The 13,222-nt window shown below is 37.5% G+C and overlaps 1 protein-coding gene across 1 annotated transcript in view; it reads right to left on the reverse strand.

Annotated features, from left to right (window-relative positions):
• C4H8orf34 (chromosome 4 C8orf34 homolog) overlaps nt 1-13,222 on the reverse strand; it is a 383,506-nt gene that overhangs the window by 268,607 nt on the left and 101,677 nt on the right. The window contains 1 exon segment of the mRNA XM_047728261.1: nt 3,519-3,547. Within this exon segment, the coding sequence (XP_047584217.1) occupies nt 3,519-3,547 (29 nt within the window).

The raw sequence follows: 13,222 nt of genomic DNA on the forward strand, positions 1-13,222 counted from the left end.
GTAGCAGCCTGAAGAATTAGATACAGATATGAAAGGTCATACTATCTGAACCTGAACAGTGGATGTGAAGCAAAATGACAGCTTTCCCAGAATATCCACATCCTTATCCCCAACCTGGGAATATGTTACATTAAATGGCAAAAGAGACTTAGCATGATTAAGGTTAAAAATGTTAAGATTCGATTATACAAATTAGCCAGGTGGCCCCAATATAATCACATGATCCCACAAAAGCAGAAGCTTTTCCTTGCTACAGTTAGCAAGAGATGAGATGTTTCTGGTTTTGAAGATGTAGGAAAATAACAATGCACCAAGATATAGAGCAGCCTCCAAGAGCTGGAAAAGGCAAGATTTCCCCTGGAACTTCAGGAAGGAATGCAACCCTATGATACATTGATTTAAGCCCAGGGAGACTCATGTTGAACTTCTGAATTATAGAAACATAAGATAATAAATTAGCATTCTTTTCATTTGTTACAGCAGCAATAGGAAACCAATAGAGAGGAAGGACAAGACTAATGAATAAGAAATTGATAGAATTCCCACAACTAAAAATAAAAGACTTAAAGCTAACATTAGCCTCTGTTTTATCTTACTGTTTCCATTTTAAGTAAAATTAATCATTCTTACTACGTTCATCAGAATTCACAAACTTTAAAACCCACAAGAAAAAAAAATAATTAAAAAAAATGACCATTGAATATAATTGGAATAGAATATAAATGATTGGTACTTTATAAAGGTTAAGAAAAATAGATCTTTAGAAAACCCCCCAATCTTTTAATAGATTAAAAGGAAGAAATTAACTGATAGTTATTATTACATTAGAGACATAGGTATCAGGTCAACGCTAGTTGTAAATCATTCTGTTTGGTGTTTTTTTTAGTATCTGAGATTCACATTTTCTTACAGAGAAAAATGTAGGACTGTGAGCTACATGGTCAGCAGAGAGCGCCATGGGGCCACCTCTCTTCTCAACCAAAGCTGCTTTCCAGGCAGGCAAATTTAAGAGTGAGCGGCTATGGCTCTGGCAGTCTGTGTTTGCCTTTCATTATCTGGAACTCTTAAAAAGTTAGGTATGAGAATGGAAACAATTTCTTTACACCGAAATAAGTTTTTTTTTTTTAAAGATTTTATTTATTTGACAGAGAGAGATCACTAGTAGACAGAGAGGCAGGCAGAGAGAGAGAGGGAAGCAGGCTCCCTGCTGAGCAGAGAGCCCGATGAGGGACTCGATCCCAGGACCCTGAGATCATGACCTGAGCCGAAGGCAGCGGCTTAACCCACTTGAGCCACCCAGGCGCCCTAAAATAAGTATTTTTAAATAAAAGTTTACTTATTGCAATTATTGACATCTTCCCAATAAAAATAAAAAATACTAAATCTATAATAAATTTCAGCAATTTCCATGAAGTCTTCAAAAATAGGAATATCAGGTAAGTAAATGAAAATCAGCAGTGTATGCAATGTAGTTAAATAGAAACTCTTCTCAGGTAGTACTTGGAAGAGAGAGGGTTTCGGTATGGGTGTGTCCTGAAGATCAAGTATCATGGCAACCCCTGAGGGTGAGGGTGAAATCTATTTTCAGTTGAAAAAACAATTTCTATATTCTTTAGCTCACCAAAAAGATGTAGACACCAACTCTACTGCTAGTTAGAACCCAGAAGAAAGCAAGGACAAGGGCCAAGCAAAATCATACAAGCTCATTTATGGATCAGGCAGCCGGGGCTTTGCAGAATATACTGGAAAGAGCAAGTGAACCTAGAAATAGAGATGATGAGGTCTTTGTACTTTAAGTGAACACAGAATAAAAATGAAGGAGCAGAGTTTATGAAATTTCTACAAGTTATAAGGAAGGTCATGGTGTAAGAAGGAGACCAGCTGGGGCAAAGTCAATGAGGGACACACAGAGGAAGAAGACTAGAAAAGCAGGACAAAGCCAAGAGACCACATCTGCCACTTTTTCTGCTTGCTCTTATTTTAGTCAAGGTCTAGTTTTGCACAGAGTTGGTACATATATAAATTAGTTTTTAAATATAATGGCTTATTAACTCAATACTTAAAAGTATATTGATAAATTTAACTTATTATTTAGTCAAATAGCAATGTATTTTTAGGGGACAAAATTCAAAAGGTATAATCCCATTTAGAATAGAAGAGTACTGACTTTATTGTTTTTGTAAAAATAATACAATTATTACATTATAGCTTATTATTTTAAAATGTAATGATTTATAGAATTCCATTTTTTGTGCAGTACTATCATTCTCTTTCTATGTATCTAGCCACCAAGCCAGCTATAATATGCTTCTGTTTAAAGAGATATTTAGGTCAATATTCACCAATATTCATGGCTATTTCTAGATGCTTTGCCCTTTTCCAATTACATATCTGAAATCAGTTTTTTTTTCAGCTGAAACAACATATCATAACACAATGAGTGCAGAAGTAGTTATGAAAATTCAGAAGTTTCCATCTAAGCCAGGCATTAAAGAGACTTTCAAAAAATGTAAATAATGTAATATTCTTACAAATACCTTGTTTTGGCAAATAAAGTATTTTCCATAAAAAAATGTTATCTTTGTTAATATAATGGTTTTATCACTGTTATTTTTTAAATAAACAACATGTAAATTTTTTAGTAGCCTTAATTTCTTACATGGTAAATACTGATAGATGTAATCTACACTAACTAAAGGCTCTTGAGGTCCCTGTCGTAAGAGCGTAGAGGGGTCCTGAGACAAAACCAAACAAAACAAAAATGAGTACTTCTATCCCAATGACTCCTAAATGTGTAACTAAGTCAAATCTCTCATGAGTAATAGCGCATATAAATATGCTTAACAGACAACTCAAAATAAACAAGCCAAAAGAGAATTCTTAATGTTACTGCAACCTGCCTAGTGTGCTTTCCCCCAGTTTTTCCAATTTGGGTAAATGGCACTACAGTTTACCTAGTTGCTCCTCTCCCAAACCCAGGAATGAATCATCACTGACTGATTTCTTCTACAACTCCCCACATCGGATACACTTAACAAGTTCTACTGACCCAAGTGTTAAAATATATTCCTAATTATGTCACTTCTCACCACCTTCATAACTATCACCCCGGTGAAGGCACCATCATATTCTCTTCGCATCTTGGAATTTAAAAACAAAACAATTGAGTAAGGTTTCCAAAGAATAGCTATAAAAGAGTACAAGTGTCTTCCATATCCTCACCTTCATCATCACCAAGATACAGAAAAAAATACTTTATATATTATTAGTTTTCCTTTTTTCAGTTTAGTGATTCAGTGATTCACTTTTCTCTAACCAAACTCTAAAACTCCTGACTCTAAAGAGTAGTGATATAGAGCCTTCATGCAATAACTTTCATAAAAGAATCAAAGCATGTAACTGAAAGTTTTGAAAAGTTAGCACCAATAAATTATACTTGAACACTTTCTATGTTTCAGAAAGTCTTTCATTTAGACAGTGAATTAAAATGGAAATTCTATATTTTCTTTTCAACTTACCTTATCGAGTTCATCTGAAATTGCAATACCTGGGATTCAAAAGAGATGTATAAAAAAAGTTTTAGAAGCAGTCTTTAACAACCCAATGTTAGAAACAAAAGCAAAAGTTCCATTTGTAAAATTAGTACATTTTCCATTCTATTTTTGGCTTTTATTAGTGCTTCAAGATAATGTGGTATATCCTTTCTACTAACAAATTAGGAATTTAAGTCAACTGTAACAGCACAAAGTGTTGAACAGTGCAAATGTGCAAAAAAACAAAACAAGTACCATACTGCTTGCAGATTGCGAAATGCAGAGCAAACATGCAAAGACAAGTGTAGAGATGTTGTCTTTATGTTATAATGACAATCAAGTACAGCTTAGCATGTTACAATTTTGTTCCTTCTGCAGAATTGATTTAGACTCCTAGAGTGATAAATTATAGCAGAATAGTGGTTGGAGATCATTTATTTTAATTCCCTTATTCTATAGCTGAAAACACAGACAACAGAGCTTAAGGAATTTGCCCCATATTCCCTTAGGCTGACAGCTTCTTGAGCCAGTGGATGAATGATTCCTCCTCACAAGTTTGCCTTCAAATCATCCACACGTTTCTCACTGTGTATCAGTCTAATTTCTGTCTTTACTATTCCTCCAAAATTGGTCTAAATCAGCAACATAAAAAGTTTTCATCCTTAATTTATTTGTGATAACGGGCTCTTTTAACCTCATTCTCCTCCTTGAAATGCTGCCCTCGCTCTTCATTCTCTTTGTCTTCTTCACAGGAGTCCTCTTCTTTGCGGGTAGGGAGTCCTTCCCGGAAATGCCTGGGGTTCTTTCCTGAGCTGTCTTTCTTTTTCACTAATATACTTCCCGTGGTAATCTAACTCATACCAATGACATTTTTATTTCTCTATACGGTGATGACCAGCGAATCTTTATCCCCAGCATAGACCTTCCTGACCTGGTCGCTGAATTCCTGTGGGCATTTCAACCTCGACATGTCAGACTAAAGCCCTCATCCTCCCGTCTCATTTCTTTTTTTGAACAATAGTTTGCCTGCAGCTGGACAGCAGCCATAGGAGCAGGCCCAGGAGCAGGCCCAGTCAGCCCTCAGGTTTGAGGTATGGGGTAAAGGGAAGCTAGTGTCAAATCCCAGTGTAGGATGGGCCAAGAAACAAGGAAAGTCCTAAGGTTTGAAGTCAAAGGAAACACAGAGAAAACAAAAACAGATTGTAGCCAATGTTCAGCAGGCTATAAATAAAGCCTAAGAAAGAATAAATTGGGTTGGAAAAAAGAACCTGCAAACAGTAGCAAGAAAGTAAGTCTGAGGAAAAATCCCCTCACCTGATCAGGTACAGAATGTCTGTACAGAATGCCAGTACTTTGTTGGTTGCTATATATTATTTCACTCTCCACTGACCTACTAAATCAGTTATACACAAAGTAGAAAAAGATGCCCTACTTTATCTCAGTAAGCTGCACGACACTTCCCCTTGTAGATAAAACTAAAACACACATGTATCTGAGACACATTCTTCATCACAGTACTCTATGAAATCATTTTTTGGTAAAAGTTATTGGTAACTAAGAATTCTTATGTGTCACTACTCTAAAAGAGAGTCTAGCTACCACTACTGGGATTTGGGGGGACCTAACTTCACAATTATTCAAGGACTCACTGTGTTATAAAGACAGCTCCTTCAAACAACTCAAGAAGACTTCACAAAGGAGCAGCACCACAGCTGGGGTGTGCAGTGAACCACAGTCCTGTGTAGGGGAGCATATGTGGACAGATGAGGGATCCCAAAGTTCTGGGCAATTACAAATATTTCTGAAAGCCTAACATAAGTCACACATTTATGAATGTTTGGGTTTAAAAAATATACACAAATATGAATGGTACTTAGAATGACTCCAATTTCAAGCTAATATAGGAATTTCAGAGTATCAAGTGGTTTATGTCATAGTCTATGGATGATTTAAAATACATTATTCTGGTTTATAGAAGACAAATACATATTTTAAATGCTTGTATTTACATTTATTATAGTACTAAAGAAGTGTTCCTTTCCAATGAGTTCAAGATTAAAATTGAACATATGGTGTAAAAACAAATATTTAAGAGCCTTAGTCTATTTTAAAAAAGAGAGAACAAAGATATATTAAAAAAAAAAAAACAAAACTCTTTTCTCCCCCAAAGTCATAATGCTTAGATATTTAGAATTAAATAATACATGATTCAAGTGACTCGGATTTTTTAAACTCTCTTGATTTTTTTCAACTTTCTGCATTAATGCCCTTGGCCCTGCAATGAGTTTTCTCATTTGATTGTTAGAAAGTGTTCAGTTGATCCTTAAGTTTTTTACCCCTCATATTTATGAAACCCATTATTCATAAAGATAATAGTAATCCTTCACCTATCTCGAATGTAGCCAAGAACCAGCAAGTAAGTCAAAAGGCCTTTGAATAGTGAGAATACCCGGCACTTATGAGCTAACTCTTTGCAGCCTCTGTTCATGGTCCATCACTCTTGATTTTAGCATATATCAGGAGCTTTTTTGCAAGACAAAGAAATATTTGCCAGTGGAAACTGGCGATAAAGAGAAGGCTGCTATGAAGAGATATTAAAGAATGATGAAGTGACAGATCCCAGAATAAAACTCAAACTAGGTAAACAGGAAACTTCATTTGGGAAAGGAATTATGCCTCTAATTGTTCCAGGTGTTTGGCCTTACATATTTTGTTCAAATATCTACTATTATATTTTCCTAACATTTACATATTTTAATGAATTTGCCCAAGAAATTACCTAAATGAATTTCTACTCTATTATATATATAATTCTTTTCACTCCTTATTATTTATATCAAATTTCCTGGAAATTTTTCACTTTTTGTTATTTCTTTTTTTTTTTTAATTTACTTATCTGACAGACAGAGATCACAAGTAGGCAGAGAGGCAGGCAGAGAGAGAGGCGAAAGCAGGCTCCCTGCTGAGCAGAGAGCCCGATGCGGGGCTCGATCCCAGGACCCTGGGATCATGACCTGAGCTGAAGGCAGAGGCTTTAACCCACTGAGCCACCCAGGCACCCCTGTTATTTCATTTTTAATCAAAGTTTAAACTGATTAAAAGCAGTTGAAAGAATGTTAAAGAAATGCTCCTTTACAGAAGCATGAAGCCGTGATGAGAACAATTCATATTGAAGAGCCAGGATTTTTCTCCTAGTGCCTAGCAGAGCATTCACAGATATTCCCTGAGAGAAGAATAACAATTTTTGGCCATTTCATTAACTCTTAAGAGCCATTGTATCTTAAGTCATATTTTTTCAGTTTAAGGAAGCTGAGAAGTGAGGAACAGAGAAAATACCCTGGAAAATATGCAAGAAAAAATACAGTGGGTTGCTAATATGTTGTAAGGAAAGAAGGCCTAGAGTTTAATTGTGGGACTTTTTATTTCCTTCTTTTTTATTATTTATTTTTTCAACAAATACAGCTTTTATATATTTAATTAACATACAATGTGTGATTTGTTTCAGGGGTACAGGTCTATGATTCATCAGTCTTACACAATTCACAGCACTCACCATAGCACATATCCTCCCCAACATCCATCAGCCAGCCACCCTATCCGTCCCACCCACACCCTCTCCAGCAACCTAATTGTGGGACTCTTGATGCACACTGGCACATGTGGTCTTCCTAAAAGTCACACCAAAACCTTACAGGAAACACTGTACTATCAGAGTAGCCAAAGAGGCTTGGCTTAGGGTAGTAATGGGTGTCCACCTTATAAAAGTGGGCTGCCCATAAGAAACTGGGGAAAATGAGTTCCCTCAGAAACTAAGCTTCTCTTCTAGATAAAGAAACAAGGGCTCCGACAGGCATATCAGAGGTGGCTTCCTGGTTCTGCTGTAGTGCAAGCCCATCTGGACGAATTTCACTTGTGTCCTTCAGCCTATGGGCATTTCCACTTATTCCAATCTCCAAAGAAGTCTCGGTGGTATCAGAAATTTATGCCAAAACACAGTTTTCACATTTCCAAATGTGAGTTGTGCTCTATCAAGGAAACCACAGCTATCTGCTTCACTACGATGTGCATCTTCCCAGGTATCAGCTTAGCCCTAGAGATAAAATTCAGTTGTAGCTACCAGAAATGGAAGGAGAAATTTTTCAAGAGTCTTTACAGCTTAGTCAGTGTAATTAATCCATGAGGGTAGGTCAGAAAATTCATATTCATGAAATGGAATGAGCTATTTCTCCAAAATGTTTCCCTATGGAAAAAATCCAAACTGATCCAAACTAGCTTGTGAGAACCAATTCTGCACATTTCTTCCCAACTTCTCATTGAGCACTAATTGCTAGCCTGAAATAAGCCACATTAGGAGTATTTACAGCATGGAAATCGGCAAATGCTACAAATTAGGCATTATTTTTTGAGTTAGTGTCCCAGGATACTACCAAGGAATGCACAGTGTTAAAGCAAATACCTATGTAAGCATCACACATACCAACAAATTGAACACTGTTGATACCTCAGACCTCTACCTAACCATTTGCCAATTAAAACACTCTTTAGATAGGTTACTGACTGCTCTTAGAGCAAAGGGAGTTCCTGCTACAAAGTGAGGGATTCTATCTTCAATATCATTACCAAAGAAGAAAGTTAGGAAAAATTTTCTGTAAGGAGTTAAATAGTAAATACTTCAGGATTTTAAAGTTACATATGGTCTGTGTCATATCCATATATTTCTTCTTTTTTTTTAAACAAGCTTTAAAAATGTAAGAAATATAATTATTAGGTCATGGGCTACAAAGACCACAGGCTAGATTTGGCTCCCTGCTCAGAGTTTGCTGAGTCTTGTTCTAGAAACACATTCCAGCTTTTATCCTTGATTAATTGACTCTTTCAAGGATACTTCCAAACCTTCAGGGTTTTCATCAGGCCCCTACCCATCTCCTCACTATAAAAGACTTGTTCCTTCTTCATAGCCTTTCTTATTCACTTCGTCCTTTATGCAACAAAGGTACAAAGTTTTCCTCTTACATACATGCTTCTCTCTCTTCATTCTTCTTTTACCTTAGCTTTACACATCTTCATTCTTCTTTTACCTTGGCTTTACCTTTCCATCCTTCTAGACTCCATTCAGACATAGTTTCGATCAGACGGGGCCTAAACCCCTTTGTTGGAGGTTCTTTTACAAACCCATAGGCCCTTCTAAGGCACCTTATATAAGGCTGTGAAATTCTGCTTTTCACACTTATCCCTCCTAATAAAAGGTAAACTTGAGGTCTGAGTGCCCATGTTAACCATCTTATAATGTATGAAGACTGGATAAATCTATATGGCAATGAATGGACAAACAGTTCTCTATTTATCTGCTTCCATTCTCATTCACAGATTGTCATCCTCTAACTCCTCAGGCTGTTTGTCAAGACAAGACCTCTTGGTATATTCATGACTGATGAACTAAAAAAGACATTTGTTATTTTTTTCTTGGCGGAGTCCAGATTGCTATTATCAGTCACGAAGCATAAATATCTGTCTTCTGTCCTTTTAACAGCTGGGCTCTTTTCCTTGGAAAAGTTCCAGTCAGTGTTTCTCATGAACTGCAATCTGTAGACTGACGTCTGGATGGACTAAAGATACTCATCCTATTGCTGCCTCACTTAAGAGAAAATTGCCAAAAGAAGCAAAATCCTTGGGCTTGGAAAATGCTGGAAGCCCTGCTACCCTAGAAACAGAACTCTTCTAAGAAAAAGATTCTGTTGACCAATGTCTTATAATATAGAACTACTGCTCTGTTACTTTTAGATTGTTATTTACGTACTCACTTATCTATCTATTTTTAAGCATAACTCCTTAAATAGATAAGCCACAGTCCAAGCCAAAGAGCTCAGCAAACAAATCAAATCTACAAATACCAAACCCATCATCTGATATCAAAGGTCCACATGTAGAAAAGTAGGAAGTAACTCTGCAGTGAAGAAAGAGTTAGGGAGGTGTCTCAGAGAAGAGGGATCAGGAAGAAATGGAATCACAGGTGGCACTTACTCAGCACATCATAGCTGAGTTATATGCTATGTACTGAGGAAGGGCAGATGCAGAGTGGAGATGAGTGAAAAGCAGATAAAAACAAAAAGGTGTGTTCAGAGAAAAATATGGAAGCACAAAAAGGGGGCACCAAATCCAGTCAATAGAAGGACAGCAAAAGGAAATCATTTCGAAAGAAGTGGTATTTGAGCTGAGGGAGGAATAGGAGTAACTTGGTGGAAATGGAAGCCCTGGAGAGAAGTGACAGTGGAATGTGAGGATACAGGGACAACGTAAGGAAATATGTGAAATGGGAAGAACTTCAGTAAGTGTGAAAAACTCCCGTGTTGCTTGTACATAAATGGCTAGTCATGAGAGATGACACCGGAGACAGGATTAAGGGTCAGATCACTTGGCCCCTTCTCTGAGGTTTTAAGGAGACACTGAATATCTGCAAGAAGTGGGTATCAGGTTTTCACTTTAGATCCATCATAATGATCACAGTAAGGTATTGGAGGAACTGAGAAACAAGAGCATGGGCAAGACTGGTTATTCATTCCTCAAGCCATTTCCATGGAAGACCTGTACATACAAGCTAGATTACATTTCCCAGCCTTATTTACAGCTAGTTGTGCATTGTGGTCAGATGTAATGCACTACACTTCTACCCCTAGGCATTAGAAACCTCCCCCTTCAGCAGGACCCTTGGAGGTCACGTACTCAAGATGGCAGAATAGCAGGACAGAAGCAGTCTGCATCCCCAGCACACATCGTCGGGCTACTTCCTGAGTAAGAAAATACTTGTATCATATTAAGCCACAGAGATTTTGGCCATGAGACTACCCTACATAAGGTTATTGCAATCCAGCCAGCCACGAGCTCAGTAAGGGCAGGGATTGCATCTGTTCTCCTCTGTCCCAGGACAGGAATGAAATGGAACAAAACAGAAGGTGCTGAATGGATAAACCAGTGATCTGGTTGGTGATGCTGAGTGCGAACTTGGGAGTACTAATAGGGATGAATAGAATCAAACCCAAGATAGAGGGAAAAATGAACAAAATTTGGCAACTGATTATTTATAAACAGAAAGGAAGAGAAAGGAGCCCATAAGGGTTCCAATTTGGGTGAACGGGTAAGCAATGGTGCCATCACTTGAAGAATGGTATGCAGAAAAGAGGTCATGTTTGAAGAGAGATGAAGGATATATTTGGATACACTGAGTTTTAGACGGCAGTGGGATATCCAAGTGGAGATATGCTTTAAACATTTTATATAAAGTATAAACAGTCTGGATGGGCAATATATTCATCTGACTTAGCTGTGTAGAGGTCATAGTTAAAACTATGAGAGAGGATGACAATGGAAACAGACAGCATTTGAAAGAACAGAAGATGACAGGTGGGAATAGCATTTAAAGTGGCCAGGAAGAAAGAAGAGCACTGGCATGAAGCCTATAAGAAATGGTGTGAAGGGCATCCAAGAGGATCAAATAAATAAGGGCCAGGTCTCAGAAAGTAGAAGATGAGCGTCTGAAGAAAGACAGAATAATCAATGGTGTTAAAACTACCAGAGCAATTTTGTAAGATGAAGACTGGAAAAGTGTTCATTCAGTTTGACAATGAGGATTCAGTTCATGACCATAGTGAGAAAGGTTTCAACAGAATGATAGGTGCAATCACACAGCCACACTGAGGGAAGGAAGGAAGATGAGCAAGTGGAAATAATGAGTGTTCATTATTTCTTTTGAAAATCTGTATGAAAGAAAAAGAAGAATTCTGATAATGTCATGAGGTAACTCAAATCCGAGAGAAGAGTTTTTATGAGTTTGTTTTAAACATTAATGAGAGCTGTGGTATCCAATATGGTAGCCACTCATCACGTGGCTATTGAACATTCGGCTAGCTCAAATTGAGATGTGATGTACATCAAAATTCACAACTGATTTTGAAGGCTCAGTACAAAAAAAAAAAGCCAATAATAATTATATGGAATACAAATTAAGCTTGTATTCCATATATAACATGGATATAGTGGGTTAAAATAAAATATTTTATTAAAATTAATTTCATAGGCTTCTTTTTGCTTTTTTGTAATGTGCCTGTTTGAAAATATAAAATCACACATGTGGCTCACATTACATTTCTGTTGGGCCATGCTTAGCTGGAGCATGTTACAGGCTATTAGGGATAAACAGTAGTAATATTAATAATATATGTGGTAGGCAGAATTCTAAGATGGCCCCCAACGTACACACCTGTGTAATCCTTTAAGTCTGCATGATGGGACCATCAAATATGAAAGGATAAGACTCTTCTAACTTGGTTACTCACTGGTTAACTGAGTAAATCAGAAAGAGATTATCCTGGGTGGCCTTGACCTAGTCAGGTGAGCCTTTCAGGGAGAATGCTGCCCAGTACACTCAAAGAAGTAGTACTGAACTACCATTACGAGAAGATCACAAGGCAAGAACCTGAGAATGGCCTCTAGTTTTTAAGAGCAATCTCCGGCCAATAGCCAATGAGAAAACAGGGATCTAGCAAGGACTACATTTGGCCAATGACCTGAATGAGCAGGGAAAGAGACCATGAAGCCTCAGGTGAGATCACAGCATGAACCAGCACCTTAATTTCAGCTTACCTAGACCCAGAGCAGAGGATTCAGCTAACCCACACCTGTACTGCTGAGTCACAGAAACTATAAGATAATAAATTTTTATTTTTAAAGCCACAAGTTTGTGGTAATTTGTTACACGGTAATAGAAATATAATATCTAACCTTTAATTAGCAATTATGATATACCAGGCACCATATGAAGCTCTTTAGAGACACACCATCTCATTTTATCTTCACAAAAACCTTAAGAAATAGGTGCCATTATTACTGCAATTCTGCAGAAAAGGTAACTGAGACAAAGAGAGGTTAAGAAATTTTCCTATGGCCACAAAACTACTATTAGGGGGACTAGAATTAGAAAGATTTCCACATAAAGAAAAGACAAAGCAACTAATGGAATAAGATCTCAGAAGACTGGGCAGGAACTGGGATCAACATCATGGGTGGAAAGCTTGGCCTTAAACAAGAGAAACACCTTCTCTGTTGATAATGAAAGGAGAAGGGCAGGATAGATATGGATGCACTTACGTATGCCGATGGTAGAGGAGAACACATTCTACGCATTCCACAATTAAGCTTTTCTCTAAAGTTGGAGGAAAGCTAATTGCTAAAACAGTGAGACAGGGAATAAATAGAGGTGTGCATATTACTGTGTGGGTTTTTCATAGTTGCAAGAAGAGGGTAAAAAGGGAAGGACTGACCAAGATAAGTAACAGTGTTGAAAACCAAGAATTTGTAGGATAGTGTTCATGGGTCCTGCCATTCCTCCCTGGAGCTCTCAGCCTTACTGGTGAAGTGGAGCTGAAGATGGCAGCACTTATTCAAAGATGGGAATTTGACAAGGAGACATAACAGAAGGATGGAGATAATAGGGAAAGAGGATATTGATTAAAACTGGCCCAGAGTTCAGTCTAGGATGGGGAAGAGGGTGAGCAGAGGTGAGGGAAAAAGATGAAAAAGAATGAAGGGAGAATACAACAGAGATATTCCTGTATACTGAAAGTCACAATGAAGGAAGAACAGAGTAAGGATAACAAAGAGCTAGAAAATTTGCAAGTGGGTTGGGTGCCTGGGTG

This window comes from Lutra lutra, chromosome 4, assembly GCF_902655055.1.
Source record: "Lutra lutra chromosome 4, mLutLut1.2, whole genome shotgun sequence".
Lineage (NCBI taxonomy): Eukaryota > Metazoa > Chordata > Mammalia > Carnivora > Mustelidae > Lutra > Lutra lutra.